We start from the raw sequence: 15,768 nt of genomic DNA on the forward strand, positions 1-15,768 counted from the left end.
GGGCCAGATCTGGCCCACACACAGCAAGCCACGACTCAAATTAAAGCCGGTTTGTCACACACGGGCCAGATCTGGCCCACACACAGCAAGCCACGACTCAAATTAAAGCCGGTTTGTCGCACACGGGCCAGATCTGGCCCACACACAGCAAGCCACGACTCAAATTAAAGCCGGTTTGTCGCACACGGGCCAGATCTGGCCCACACACAGCAAGCCACGACTCAAATTAAAGCCGGTTTGTCACACACGGGCCAGATCTGGCCCACACACAGCAAGCCACGACTCAAATTAAAGCCGGTTTGTCACACACGGGCCAGATCTGGCCCACACACAGCAAGCCACGACTCAAATTAAAGCCGGTTTGTCACACACGGGCCAGATCTGGCCCACACACAGCAAGCCACGACTCAAATTAAAGCCGGTTTGTCGCACACGGGCCAGATCTGGCCCACACACAGCAAGCCACGACTCAAATTAAAGCCGGTTTGTCACACACGGGCCAGATCTGGCCCACACACAGCAAGCCACGACTCAAATTAAAGCCGGTTTGTCACACACGGGCCAGATCTGGCCCACACACAGCAAGCCACGACTCAAATTAAAGCCGGTTTGTCACACACGGGCCAGATCTGGCCCACACACAGCAAGCCACGACTCAAATTAAAGCCGGTTTGTCGCACACGGGCCAGATCTGGCCCACAAACAGCATGCCGCAACTCAAACTAAAACCGGCTTGATGTGTGTGGGCCAGAGATGGCCCATATAACCTTTGCCGCTGCCAGAACTGAGCCAGATGTGCCATAGTTGGCCCAGATGAGGCCCGGATATGTATGCTATCTGGGTTCCTTCCTTCAAATGCATTTTTCCGTTTTCTGAGGAAAAAAAAACACTGTGGAAATAGCAAGATTTTCTGTAGGCTATCAAAATTATATTCCTTTTCCTTATTTTCGTTTTTTTTTTTTTTTTTTTACTATTTTTTATTCTCTGGTTAGAGAAAAGAAACCTTTTCAGAATTCAGGTCAATGTAAGCTTGGGAACAGTGTACATGCATTTCTGTAAAGTGAGTTGAAGTCTTCTTTACCCAATTAAAGTGTTCAATGCGGGTGACTGATGGACAGTGTTCTTCCAATGAGAAGCCGGAAGGGGAGGGGCTTAGAAAGCGAAAGTAGGTAAAGAGAGGAAGAAGACGAGAACGCGCATCGGAACAACGTCATCTCTTCGGACAATCTTTGTGCTATCTGTCATAAGTGGTTGATCCGTTTGCTACGACGAAATCGGATATTTTTTTTTAGCAGATTCAGGAATCTGAAACAGACGTTGTGCAAGATCAGGGAGGAATGAATCTCTCTGAAGAACATGACACACAGATAAAGACAGTCAAGAGGTGAGAAAACCTGAAATGTTTAACATTTTTAATGTTCGGAAACAATAAATGCACACTACAATATAATTTTCATTTATAGTCAGATTCAGGGGCGTGAATCAGATTTATCTGAACACATGGATGTGTCTGTGAGGAAAAAACGACGGATGGATGTTTCAGATCTCTGCAGAGAGGAAGACTATTCTGTTGAGTCCAGGTGAGATATTATGAGTGTCATATTTACTGTAGCTGTGGTGTGTTATGGATATTGTCACCAGCTGTCTCTGTTGCTGCTGGATGTGTCTGTGTCTTTATCTATATTTGTGTATTGGTCCATTTTATTCTGTAAAATATGAATGAAAAGAGCACATGGGGCAGATTCCTTTTATTCATAGAAATATAATACTTTAATATTTTAACTCTTGAGTCACAACAGACTCCTCAAGTGAAAGATGAACATTAAAGGGAGATTGAAACAGTGAATGTGTTTCTGTCAGAGCAGAGTGAGATTTACAGAAACAGTTTGTATTTCTGTTATATTTCAGTCTGTGTCAGAATGAATCTCCTGAACCCAGCTGTGTGTCCATCAAGAGTGACTGGTCAATGGGTCGTCCAATTGATTTCAGCTCGGGAGACACATCTGCTGATCTGAGGTGTTTTTTAGTTTACAGTATGAGAAGTACATAATATGTATGATATTCATTAATTTACTGATGTGTTTTAAATACATTATTACAAAGATATTAAATATTTGTTTAACGACAGTCAAAAACATAAAGGACCGGAATCACAAACAGCAAAGAAGAACTTAGACTCCATTTTTAAGGTTGGTTTTGTGTGTTTATGTGTGTGTGTGTGTGTGTGTGTGTGTGTGTGAACAGAATAATCCTCTGGGTAAAAGTGTTAAGAAATGGAGAAATCTGTGAAATCCTCTCTGTAATAGTCATATTTACTTTCCTTCACACACGTAAGATAAGTTGTAGTCCACTATAAAGCAGATCAATGTCCACTAAAGTAGAGAAGATGAATCCATATGTAACCTGACTGCTGCACAAAGATGAACATCAATCTAACAAACAGCCAATCCAGTCAAACTCTCTCTTTTAACCTCAGTATCTGTAGACGCTGATGTTTGAGCATACAGTGAAGTTATTAGCAGGTCTGATATAGTTCAGTGATGTTTATTAATATTCATGCTTTAACTCTTGTGTATTGATCCTTTGGTTCACCTTCTCTGTGACTGAATGCAGGTTTATTGTTTGAATATTTACTATGATTTCAGGAGATTGAGCACAAAATCATCTCTGAGTTAAAAAGCTTTAAGAGACTACTGAGTCCAGATTACCCAGAATGCTCTGAAAGAGACCGTTATGTTGATGAGGGTCATAACAGAGTCAGAGAGGGTCTTCTGAAGATCACACTGCTCCTCCTGAGGAAGATGAACCAGACAGACCTCGCTGACACACTACAGACCAGTAAGAGCTCTGGATCAGCAGATTATAGCCTGTGTTTTTATTATCAACCTTCTGTCTTCAGTCACTAATGTTCCTGAATGTCACCACACAATCTAATATCTAACATACCAAACCTAAAAATACTTTTCTTAAATATTGCTCTGTCAATAACAACAATTATTTCCTTTGCTCAGAACTGATGCCTGTGTATCAACAAAAACTGAGATCCAGACTACAGGATAAATATCAGAGACTCAGTGAAGGACTGTCCAATCATGGAGACTCAACACGTCTGAATGAGATCTACACAGAGCTCTACATCACAGAGGGAGGCAGTGGAGAGGTCAATAATGAACATGAGGTGAGACAGATTGAGACAGTGTCCAGGAGACCAGAGACACAGGAGACACCAATCAACTGCAATGACATATTTAAACCCTCACCTGGACAAGACAAACCCATCAGAACTGTGCTGACTAAAGGAGTCGCTGGGATTGGAAAAACAGTCTCTGTGCAGAAGTTCATTCTGGACTGGACTGAAGGAAAAGCCAATCAGGACGTTCATTTCATATTTCCACTTCCTTTCAGGGAGCTGAACTTGATACAGAAACATCTCAGTCTTGTGGATCTTCTAAACCACCTTCACACAGAAACCAAAGAATTAAAGCCAGCAGATTATGAGGACTACAAAGTCATGTTCATATTTGATGGTCTGGATGAGTGTCGACTGCGTCTAGATTTCCAAAACAGTCGGAGATTGTCTGATGTGACAGAATCAGCTTCAGTGGATGTGCTGCTGACCAACCTCATCAAGGGGAACATACTTCCTTCTGCTCTCCTCTGGATCACCTCTCGACCAGCAGCAGCCAATCAGATCCCTCCTGAGTGTGTCCACCAGCTCACAGAGGTACAAGGATTCAACGACCCTCAGAAGGAGGAATATTTCAGGAAGAGAATAAATGATCCGAGTCTGGCTGATAGAATCGTCACACACATCCGATCATCAAGAAGTCTGTTCATCATGTGTCACATCCCAGTCTTCTGCTGGATTTCAGCCGCTGTTCTGGAGAGGATGATGGGTAAAGCAGAGAGTGCAGAGATCCCCAAGACTCTCACACAGATGTTCACACACTTCCTGATCTTTCAGACCAAACTGAAGACACAGAAGTATGATGGGAAATATGAAATCGATCCTGATCAGGCTAGAAATACTATTCTGTCTCTAGGAAAACTGGCTTTTGAACAGCTGGAAAAAGGGAACCTGATCTTCTACGAGGAGGACCTGAAAGAGAGCGGCATTGATGTCAGAGAAGTGTCCGTGTACTCAGGAGTTTGTACCCAGATCTTCAGAGAGGAGTCTGGACTGCAGCTGGGGAAGGTGTTCAGCTTTGTTCATCTGAGTATTCAGGAGTTTCTTGCTGCTTTATTCAAGCTGCTGTCCTCTTATGAACAAAACACAGGACTGAAGAATGAGTTCAGGTCATCAATGATGACTGAAGTGGACAAGGCCTTACAGAGTGAGAACGGACACTGGGATCTTTTTCTCCGGTTCCTTCTCGGTCTCTCTCTAGAGTCTAATCAGACTCTCTTACAAGGACTCCTGAGAAAGACAGTAAGCAGCTCTGATATCAATCAGGAAACAGCTGCATACATCAAACAGAAGATCAGGGAGAATCCCTCTCCAGAGAAATCCATCAATCTGTTCCACTGTCTGAATGAACTGAATGATCGTTCACTAGAGCAGGAAATACAAACATATCTGAGCAGAACAGATGACTATCGTCTCTCTGGAGTCTCTCTGTCTGCTGCTCAGTGGTCGGCTCTGGTGTTTGTGCTGTTGAACTCAGAAGAAGATCTGGATGAGTTTAATCTGAGTAAATATAGTCTATCAGAAGAATGTCTTCTGAGGCTGCTGCCAGTGATCAAAGCATCTAGAAAGATAAAGTGAGTATTTTAACGTGTCTTTGTTTTATTGACTTTATTTTATACAGCAGGTCTGTGTTTCTCTACACTGTTTCTGTATATTTTGAGCTCTTTCTTATTTGACACACTCAGCTAACATCACAGATCGCTCTACTAATGATCTGATGAGTTGAATCAAGTGTGTTTGATAAGAGAGATTCATCCAAACTCTGCAAAGTTGAGGTGTCTTCAGGAACAGGGTTGTGACTCTGATTTTACAAATATTGGATTGAGATCATCATCAATCACTTAAAAGTTGCTTTCAGGTTTGTTGGAATAAGTGAAAATAATCAAATTTCAATCTAATAATTCATAAGTATAACAATCCAGTTCAATTAAATTATTCAAGAATGTTTTTAGTAAAACTGAGGAAAAAAGGAAAAGATCTTTAGTCAAAGCCACTTGAAGAACAACAGATGCATGTAATCATGTTACAGTCATTTATGGTAATGCTATTTTACTCTTTTTTCATTTTTTGGTTTATCTCTCCAGAATTTTTTATTTTTATTTATATTGACATGGATAAGTCTATCTTGTATAGTTTCATGACCAGTGTTGGTCAGTAATGGAGTATCTTTCCTTCGTTACTGTACTTAAGTTCATTTCTCAAGTATTTGTTCTTTCCTGGAGTAGTTTTATTTTGAGTAACTTTGACTCGATCATGTTTCTAGACTCTCTCTCCTCATGCACAGGGTCATGCAGCCGCGAGACTCTGATCAGAGTGTGATCGCTTCTGTGTCCTGCAGTCTGGATAGGCTTTTAGTTAATGTGCTTTGATTTTTTTACTAGTTTAATTACAGAGATAGACAGTACGATTTGATTCGCTTGCAATATCAATTGCGTGTTGTCAGAAAAAAAGGCACGATTTTCTGCTATTTATACTTACTGCAAATAGTGGCAATATCTGCACCTCAATATTGTAGTATATTATAAAATAGTATGCGATATTAACTTTTATTATATTAATCAATTATTGACTGTAAATTTTAATTTAAAATATTAAATGGAAGTCATTTTATTGGGACAATAAAGGCCTCCTACACTTATCCTAACCCTACACGATACTTTATTTTCAACTTTTTGATTATTTACTTCATTTTCTTAAAAATTAAATGCATTTCTGGTGTAATTTCAAAAGGGAGAAAATTTCATTATTAGACGGATCTGAACCCGGGTCGATCGCATCTGAAAGAACAAGACAGAGATTTTACCATCTGCATCACTGAAGCAGATCAAGAATTAGATGTCTTTTTTAGTCAATTCTAACAGCTGATTCACATGTTGTGGGGCAGTTAGTATCCTCTGTGAACAAGGTTCGCTCGCTATACTTAATCCTGGTTGTTATTCAAATGCAAGCTGAAAGATATTATTTGACTTTTTAATCTTCACCACTGTTTTTATTCACTACTACATTTCATAAAAAAATATCATTACTCCTTAATATATAGTATATCACCTGCTCTGAGACGCAGAAGCGATGTCTGATTCAAGAACGAACTGATTCTTTTCAATGAATCTTCGTTTCTCAAACCGCACCGGTTCTTAAGTCGTTTCTCAAACCGCACCAAACGATTCATTCAGGAATTAGAATGATTTGATTGCAGCTGTTCTAGAGTCGACAACTCACTGCATTGTAAAAAATGTACTGTAGAATTTACAGGATTTTACTGGCAAAAAAGTTGCCAATAAAATCCTGTAAAAATGATGTTAATTGCTGTAAAATGGATTACAGGACATTACTGCAAAGCAAATAACAGTTAATTGCTGTATGTGAAATACAGTAGTTTGTAGTATTTTTTACAGTAACATTGCATTTTACAAGTAGTTTATTTTACAGCAATATTTTGTAAATTCACTAAAGTACAGTATTTACCTGGCAAAAAAGTTGCCAATAAAGTCCTGTAAATATATTTTACAGCATTTTTTTGTAATTTCATTAAATTACAGTATTTAACTGGCAACAAAAGTTGCCAATAAAATCATGTAAATACCCCTAAATACCATATGATGTTGTAATAATTTTACAATGAAACTGCTTTAAAGAATAATTTTAACAGTAAACTATAAAACACTGATATAAATGCATTATCATGAGCTCTATCTTAATACATGTACAAATGAATGAAAACCAAGTCAATGATGATGCAAATAAGTATTTATTAAAACTGGCAGAAAGACATTGCAAGGCTTTTACTGGTAAAATACAATTTTCAGTCTTTCAACAGTTAAATCTTATCATAAAAATAGCATAGCATCACAAATAACTGTTTTAAAAAAGCCGTATTCAGAGTAGAACATTAACTTTCTATTAAATTGAAGGTCAATCAACAGAATTTGTATAATTTTTTAAAAAAATTTAAAATTTTAAAAAAATATGTTTTAAAGAAAAGGATTCAAATAAAATGCTGGAATCAACATTAAATCACAAATTCTGTGGTTTGAGCTTATGTTCTATTAAATTAAGAATATTCCTGCAAAAGACAATTTAATAAATACATACTGAAAGTCCATCAACTTTTTTGGGGTTGTCCCTCTTCTGAGACTTTTCCACTTGTTTTGCCTCCATGTGTCCGTCTTGTATCCAGTGAGTGTTGTGATTCCAAGAAAACATCTGCACATAAAAACATGCAAAAGCATCAGGATAAAGCTATGTATCAAATGAAACTAGCTCAATAAAATAAATGTCAAAATGCCACTTATACAATACAATCAGCATTTACTTAAAAGGTTACTCCACCCCAAAATGAAAATCTTGCCATTAATCACTTACCTCCATGTCGTTCTAAACCCGTAAAACCTTGTTCGTCTTCGGAACACAATTTAAGATATTTTGGATGCAACCGGGAAGATTGTGACTGTCCCATAGACTCTCCAGTAAGTACCACTGTCAAGGCCCAGAAAAGTATGAAAGACATCATCAGAATTGTCCATCTGTGGTTCAACAGTAACATTTTGAAGCGACGACAATATTTTTGTGTGCAAAGAAAACTCAAATAAGGATTTATTCAACAATTAGTCTCCTCTGTGTCAGTGTAGTGCCATTTTTGGAGAGGATCTGTTGGACACACACTACATAGCCTGTTCTGTGTCAGCTGGGTCACATGGACATGCTTTCTGTTTATTTACGCTTTGATTTGAACGAAAACAGTGTATCCGTGTGGTGCGGCTGACATAATAAAAAATAACGACTTTGTTGAATAAAGTTGTTCTTTTTGTTTTCTTTGCATAAAAAAAATATTCTTGTAGCTTCGTAAAATTACAGTTGAACCACTGATGGCAGATGGACTGTTCTGACAATCATTTTCATACTTTTCTGGGCTTAGACATTGTTTGGCAGTCAGTGGGACAGACGCAAGCCTCCTGGTTCCCTATCTGTCGGTCACTACGAGTTATGTCGACCGACAAATGGGGTCTCACTTGGGAGGCCAATCATCTCTGATTTTAAGAGAAAACGCCAATGAAAATTGGCTAGTGGATTAACACACCTGAGCCACTCCCGTGCCGACGGGTATAAATAGGGCGACAGGTGCATCCACTCATTAGATTTTTGCTTCGGAGCCGAGTAGTTGATGAGAAGAAGTCGCTACAAAGCCATCATCTTTGTTTTTTGTTGGGACAGACGCAAAAAAAAGGTCAGGGAGGACGAGGAACAGGTCCTGTTGGTTGCGCCTTACTGGCCCACCCGGACCTGGTTTTCGGAACTCATGCTCCTCGTGACAGCCCCTCCCTGGCGCATCCCCCTGAGGAGAGACCTTCTCTCTCAGGGGCTTGGCACCATTTGGCACCCGCGTCCAGATCTCTGGAACCTCCACGTGTGGCTTCTAGACGGGACGCGGCAGACCTAATTGATCTGCCCCCAGCGGTGGTAGACACTATCACTCAGGCTAGAGCCCCTTCTACGAGGCAGGCCTATGCTCGAGAAGACCCCCGGAGATGCCCGGTCAGAGTCGTGCTTTCTTTCCTGCAAGAAAGGCTGGAGCGTGGGCTGTCACCCTCCACCCTGAAGGTGTATGTGGCTGCCATTGCAGCCCATCATGATGCAGTGGACGGCCGGTCCCTGGGGAGGCATGACCTGATCGTTAGGTTCCTGAGGGGTGCCAGAAGGTTACATCCTCCTAGGACACCCCTGATTCCCTCCTGGGACCTCTCTATTGTCCTGGCGGGACTTCAGAGGGGTCCCTTTGAGCCGCTGGATTCGGTTGAGCTGAAGTTCCTGTCTCTCAAGACAGCGCTCCTGATCGCGCTCACTTCCATCAAGAGGGTCGGGGACCTCCAAGCATTTTCGGTAAGTGAAGAGTGCCTTGTGTTCGGGCCGGCCTACTCTCACGTTGTCCTGAGACCCCGGCCTGGATACGTGCCCAAGGTTCCCACCACTCCCTTCCTAGACCAGGTGGTGAACCTGCAAGCGCTGCCCCTGGAGGAGGCAGATCCAGCCTTGTCATTGCTGTGTCCCGTAAGAGCGCTTCGCATATACGTGGACCGCACCCAGAGCTTTAGAAGCTCTGAGCAGCTCCTGGTCTGCTTTGGAGGTCAGCAGAAGGGGAAGGCTGTCTCTAAGCAGAGGTTGGCCCACTGGATAGTGGACGCCATCGCCTTGGCTTACCATTCCCAAGGCGAGCCGTGCCCCCTGGGGGTGAGGGCCCACTCCACACGGAGTGTGGCCTCCTCCTATGCGTTGGCGCACGGTGCCTCTCTGGCAGACATCTGTCGAGCTGCGGGCTGGGCGACACCTAACACCTTTGCGAGGTTTTACAACCTCCGTGTAGAGCCAGTTTCTTCCCGTGTGTTGGGTAACAGGTAATTGGCGGGAAGGGCTGGCTGGGTGTCTCGCTTGCTGCGCCATTCCCCCTAACATGGGGATGTGAGCGCCTTCTTCTCCCAGTAGAGTTCCCCGGTTGGCGTACCCTGGTCGAGCATCCTCCAGCACCCTCGGCGTCAGACTTGGCGGAGCAGTCTGACGCCAGGCCCAGTACTGGCGTTAGCATGCCCGGAGCCGGTCAGCCCCTGTACTGGGCTAGGTGTCCATATGGCTGGGTTCCCTACGGGTAATCCCATATGTGTATTCTTCCACGGTAAGGTTTCCCTCTTGGTAAACCCGTGTCTTCCCTTGACAGACCGTTCTGTCAGTCTCTTCTGGCAGCCGTTCCATCCCTACTCCAAGGTAGGACCTGCCTCAGAGACCCCTTCCATATGTAGTACTGCCCCCTGGGTCAGTCCATATCGGTATATCCACATGTCACCTCCCTATGGGTAGGATGTGGTCTCCGTAGCGGCCTTTCCTAAAGGCTCGCTTCCCCATTGTCTTGCCAGCTGAAAGAACAAATAGGGAAGATTTGAAGCTATCTTTCACTGAAGGTTGAATCCCTTCCATTTACTTTATGTTGGCGGAACAGCAGCATGGCCTTCTCCAGCAGCGATGTACTCACCCTTTGGCCCCTTCGGTACCAAGGTCAGTGAATTTGCGCTGGGGCTTTGGGAAGGTTTACGACCTTAAGCGTAGCTTTTGTGGCACGCCAGGGCTTGTCAACAATTGCAGCGCCACAGGGTTGTGACGAGGTTCAGGTTGTGGCGTTTTCCATAGGACCCCATTTGTCGGTCGACATAACTCGTAGTGACCGACAGATAGGGAACGTCTCGGTTACGTACGTAACCCTCGTTCCCTGATGGAGGGAACGGAGACGTTATGTCCCCATGCCACAACCTTGAACCATTCGCTGTTGCCGGGACACGTTCTCGGCTCCTCAGCGTAAAACCTAATGAGTGGATGCACCTGTCACCCTATTTATACCCGTCGGCACGGGAGTGGCTTAGGTGTGTTAATCCACTAGCCAATTTTCATTGGCGTTTTCTCTTAAAATCAGAGATGATTGGCCTCCCAAGTGAGACCCCATTTGTCGGTCGACATAACGTCTCCGTTCCCTCCATCAGGGAACGAGGGTTACGTACGTAACCGAGACGTTCTCATCTGAAATATCTAAAATTGTGTTCCGAAGATGAACATAGCTTTTACGGGTTTGGAACGACATTAACAGTTAACAGTGATGAATGACTACATTTCATTTTGAATAAGTAACCTTTTTCGCGAATTAAATTACTTAAGTAAAACTTGTTACCTAATGGTGTACACAATTAATAAATACTACATTATAGTACAATTGTGAACAATTATAAATACAATTAATAAATGTTGGAAAAATGCAATACTTATTAAACCTGAAACTAATCCGCCATTAGGTGGCAGTAAATAACTTAATGAGGGAATCAACTGAGTCATTCATTGAACAGATCCGTTCAAAAAGATGAATCATTTAGCTCAAGTTTGCAGAGTTTTGATTTGAGAATGAGCAAAATAGTTTTGCTTTGGTCTTTGTTTGGAACTATATTCGTTGGTGAAATACAACAACAGTTAATATTGTGTCTAAAAAAGTAAGTAACTTGTTAACTAATTGTTTATTGAACTATGTATTTGCAATCGTGATACTCAGCAAAAAAGCTCACTTGTGATGCTTCTTATATCATATGTTATGAATAAACTCAACAGTTGAACATTTACCTCTGAAGTTTATGTGTGCCGTTAAGCTTGTTTTGATGTTGAATGAAACGTTAATATAATCAGAATCAGTCTCGCGTTTCGATGCTTCCTTCGATGCGTCTTTTTTTCTTTTCTTTTTTTTTTTTTTTATCAGGCTAACTTGTCCAGTCGGGCATGTAAAGATGTCTTTTCACTTATTATAGTAACAAGGTGTTGAGTCAATATGGGATAGTTGAACACATATAAACAAATGAAATTTCAAATGTTGCTGTTCGTCAGTTATTTAGATAGATATTAACGTTAGTTACTATGACAATCGTTCGCATTAGGTAAACACTACTTTTAATGCTCTCAATAAGAACATTTTACTTCCAAAAATCGAACATTTGGCGTAACTATGCTATGATAGCAATTCCCAGTTTACTACACAGAAGTTACCAAGGCCATTAAATGTCAGGATAGGAGGCTATTGTGACATGAAATTGCTTATAGATTAACTTAAATAAATATAAAATGTTTTATTTCTTAAGTATAATTAAGTGAACTTACCAGGAATTATGAATAAAGCCTCTTATCTTCAATCGTTCTCGGGCTGCTCCAGTCGGCTGGGTTTCTGAATTTGAATGATGCGCGCAATCCCATAATGCCACACTACAGTAAATTAGTGTAGGAAACACCTGCTTGTTGTAAATGAATTACAGGTGACATGGAAATATACTGTTAACAACTGTAAAACCTTATTTGACCCATAATGCATTGTGAATTACAGCTGCATCTTGTAAAATGTTTATACAGTAAAATTCTGTAAAATTTTGCTGTAGAAACTACAGCAATTTTTTACAGTGTGATTCAAATGAACCGTTTAGTGCGAGTCTCCAGTGAACTGAATTCACAGGTAAGAACCAGGAGATCTTGCGACTGATGCTGCTAAAAGTAAGTTATTAATGTCGAATTATAGGATTAATTATTGAAACTGAAAATCATATTTAGGTCAAAACTGTCAGTTGTTTGTGAACTAAATCTGCTGTAAAGAGTGATCTATTCAAGCTCACTGAAATGCGTGAAGTCAGACACATCAATCAGTGTCACTCAGGTTTTAGGTAAAAAAAAGAAAGAAACATTAAAATAACACAAATTAACGACAACAGCTTTATTAGCCCTATGTGACGTCTGTTTTCATATTGTTTATCAACAGTATACATTTTTATAGTGTTTGGATTAACTAGCCGAGTAGACAGATATTAATGTTTCTTCATAACAAAACTGAAAATAAGTAAATATTGTTAGCTGATGCTAACTGTCTAGCTAACAAGCTTGCTGGTGCTAAATTGAGGTAATCTTTAGATATAAAGTCCAAGTATTTTTATTGAACCATCTAGATAGATTAGATCTGGGGGAAAAGACAGGATGTGATGTTCAGAACATGGTAACTACAGTCAGTGGTTAAATTGGCTTTTGTAGGGAAGGGGAGCCCTTATTTACGGTGGTCATCATTAAAAATCGCGCCATGAAATGACTTAATGTGTTTTACACCAAAGGGGTTATTTTTACAGTATTAATGTGTTAGGTAAGGTTGAGTAGTTATTCAAACAAAGATAAATACTTTGCAATTTTTTGTATCATTTATAACCTTTAATGTAACAAGCAGTCAACGGATTTTCACCCTCGGAAAACGTATGAAATTGAATATGTTTGAAAATATTGGTTGGCAAATATTTAAACATCTTTTTAAAAATTATTCAAAATTATATTGATTTAAGAGAATCAGGGCCAATTTCTTTGTCAGTTTATGTTATATTTGATTTAATTACACCGACACGGGAGGTAATTACTCAACCCAATGCATTATGAAACAACCCAAACAACACTTTTACCTATTCACATACTACAATTCATGCATTCATCAGCTTCCAAATAGGAGTAAATGCAGACTCCTCTGGTTTATGCTGTCTTTGTCTACAGACAGCATGGTCTGCTGACCTCCTTGTCATCACCCACTTACTAACAAACTGAGTTGGGTTACACATCTCTAGTGGTGGACCCACTAACTTTACCAACATCAAAGAGGACACATTGACAATCTTCAGCTGATTTCTCAGCGGTGTAACAATAATATTAATCGCTGAAAATCCCCTTTCACATTCAGCTGTGTTCACAGCCAGTGTATCTACTGTGTGTTTTAATTTCAGAAGAGCCTCTTTAATTGCCATGTTTGGGTTTTCCTTGTAGTCCCTGAAACCTTGTTTGACACAACAGTAGTTCATTGCCAGACTATCACACAGCTGCCTCAATTCTTGTTCTCCATACAGCTGTGGCACTGGAGAGGGCCAGGTGTCAGGTGAAAACACATTTATTTGATCAAAAAGCTCCAGCTCATGCTCTGGGACCATCCTGGACTGCATGCTACAACTGAGTGCATGAAAAAACTTTTCCTGATTGATTTTTATGATTAAACCACGTTAAGCTTTTTCCTCACAACAGGCTCTAATGAAGCAGACACGTGTAATGTCAGAAAACATTGTAACATCGTTGAATTGTGAGACACGTCAGGCTGTTTAGTCACTAAGATACGACCTTCTGACAAATGTTTGTGTAATGCTAGATAGGCCTATATATAACCACCATTTAGCATTTAATGTTTTGACGTTAATTTTTAATTAGTCAGATGTTAGATAATTATATACTTTTTAAATATTTTATTTTTAAATATCAAATTGGTGTAAAAAAATCTGAACATTTTAGTAACTAATCAGGATTGTATTAGGTTTAGTAACAACAATTTATATTGTTTACATGGTGCAATTTCTGATAAGATACTTTTTTATTGCTTGACACAAATTTTATGATTTCAATTCATTTCAGTGCTTGTGATTTGATTCAATATTGACTCATTTGGATAAATATTAGGTAGGCTACACAAGATTTTTCCCATGACAAAAAATACATACAATGCGTTTTTTATTTATTATAACAACAACTGTATTTAACATTTTTCATTAGCAAGAAATCATCCGTTCACGTGACGCTATAGGGATCTGTCACGTCACATTTGCAAGCACCAAAACAGTCTTTATTACTTGAATTTCTAAATAAAATTGACAGAATCGGAGAGATGAGATTATTTTTTTTAACATAAGTATCCTGCCTTGTCTTGTCTGTCGGTCTCCGAGTCCTCTTCTCTTTGTGATTTTACTGTGCGTGAGAAAATTGATGTGTGGCGTCACATGAGAGTTGGCAGCTATGGCCTTAGCAGACAAAATGAAAAACTAAACCGTGCGAGCGAGGCTACATTAGTCACATTAGAAAATTAAGTTGTAGGTTGTGTTTGAATAATTACGTATCTTATTTATCTGAGGTAAATTAAACCAAATACTCACGTATGCTGGATAAAGAGTTAGACAGCACAATGAGCCCATCATTATGACGTCTGATAAATCATGTAGTCTGGGTGTCTCTGTGTAGTCTTGATAATTATCCAGTCTCATATAAATCAGGAAAACAAATGATCACAATGTACTTGGTCTGTACAGCTCCACTACAAGCAGACTGAATACAAATAAAATACTAAATCTTCTTCAGTAGTTAATGTTAAGACTCCAGTAGTTTGGGAATATTTATGGGGATATTTGGAGTTAAATCTGAAGAAATTTCAGTTTGAGTCTGAAGTCTATTAAAATGAAACTTGACTCTGAATCACTCTCTGTCTGGTTTAATAATTGATATCTATAAATATATATTACATCTGTGTTTTTCATCAGTAATATTGGACACAAGTCAAGCTCTAATAACTCATTTTTATTCTTCTGTATGTTCTCTGCAGTCTCTCCGGCTGTCGTATTACACAGAAAGGCTGGTCTGCTCTGATTTCAGCTCTGAGATCAAACCCCTCACACCTGACAGAACTGAATCTGAGCTGTACTACACCAGGAGACTCAGGAGTGAAGCTGCTCTCGGCTCTACTGGAGGATCCACACTGTAAACTGAAGAAACTATGGTGAGTCTCATCTCAATAACTGTAAGGTTTGGAGTAAAAAGTAAAAACTGATGTGTTTTCTGTAGAAGTGGTTTTGTTTGCTGCCCTCTCACCCTCAGTTCAGACCCTTTAAACTCTCAAGCATCCCTCTGAAAAAAAAACAAATAAAATAATAATAATTATATATATATATATATATATATATATATATATATATATATATATATATATATATATATAGTTTTCTTAATCGGATGAATGGGAAAATAACACAGTGAGACTTTTTTTCTTTAATTTTGTCAAATGAAAACAGTCACTCACACAAAGAACTGAATGAGCCAATGTTTTAATTGTGCCACTCAGACACTCTCTCTCTATCTCTCACACACACACACACACACACACTCACTCTCTCTCTCTCTCTCTCTCTCCCTCTTTCTGTCTCCGTGCACAGCACACAGTTTGTTCACAGGTGTCTTGGTGT

At 40.0% G+C, this 15,768-nt stretch overlaps 1 protein-coding gene across 1 annotated transcript; it reads left to right on the top strand.

The window, feature by feature from the left end:
- The first annotated feature begins 1,302 nt into the window (after positions 1 to 1,302).
- On the top strand, positions 1,303 to 15,437 carry LOC113093995 (NLR family CARD domain-containing protein 3-like). The gene is made up of 8 exons (XM_026259629.1): positions 1,303 to 1,384; positions 1,464 to 1,580; positions 1,909 to 2,016; positions 2,129 to 2,189; positions 2,646 to 2,838; positions 3,012 to 4,761; positions 15,132 to 15,305; positions 15,404 to 15,437. The coding sequence occupies exons 1-8, from the start codon at positions 1,338 to 1,340 to the stop codon at positions 15,435 to 15,437; spliced, it is 2,484 nt and encodes an 827-aa protein (XP_026115414.1). The 5' UTR covers positions 1,303 to 1,337.
- Positions 15,438 to 15,768: the final 331 nt, after the last annotated feature.

Source organism: Carassius auratus, unplaced genomic scaffold (genome assembly GCF_003368295.1).
Source record: "Carassius auratus strain Wakin unplaced genomic scaffold, ASM336829v1 scaf_tig00215208, whole genome shotgun sequence".
Lineage (NCBI taxonomy): Eukaryota > Metazoa > Chordata > Actinopteri > Cypriniformes > Cyprinidae > Carassius > Carassius auratus.

Excerpts from the sequence above, each read along its gene's own strand:
- LOC113093995 (XM_026259629.1), top strand. The coding sequence starts at position 1,338 with ATGAATCTCTCTGAAGAACATGACACACAGATAAAGACAGTCAAGAG. Across the intron at positions 2,839-3,011 it reads CGCTGACACACTACAGACCA|AACTGATGCCTGTGTATCAA; the intron begins GTAAGAGCTCTG and ends TCCTTTGCTCAG. Across the intron at positions 15,306-15,403 it reads TGTAAACTGAAGAAACTATG|TTCAGACCCTTTAAACTCTC; the intron begins GTGAGTCTCATC and ends TCTCACCCTCAG.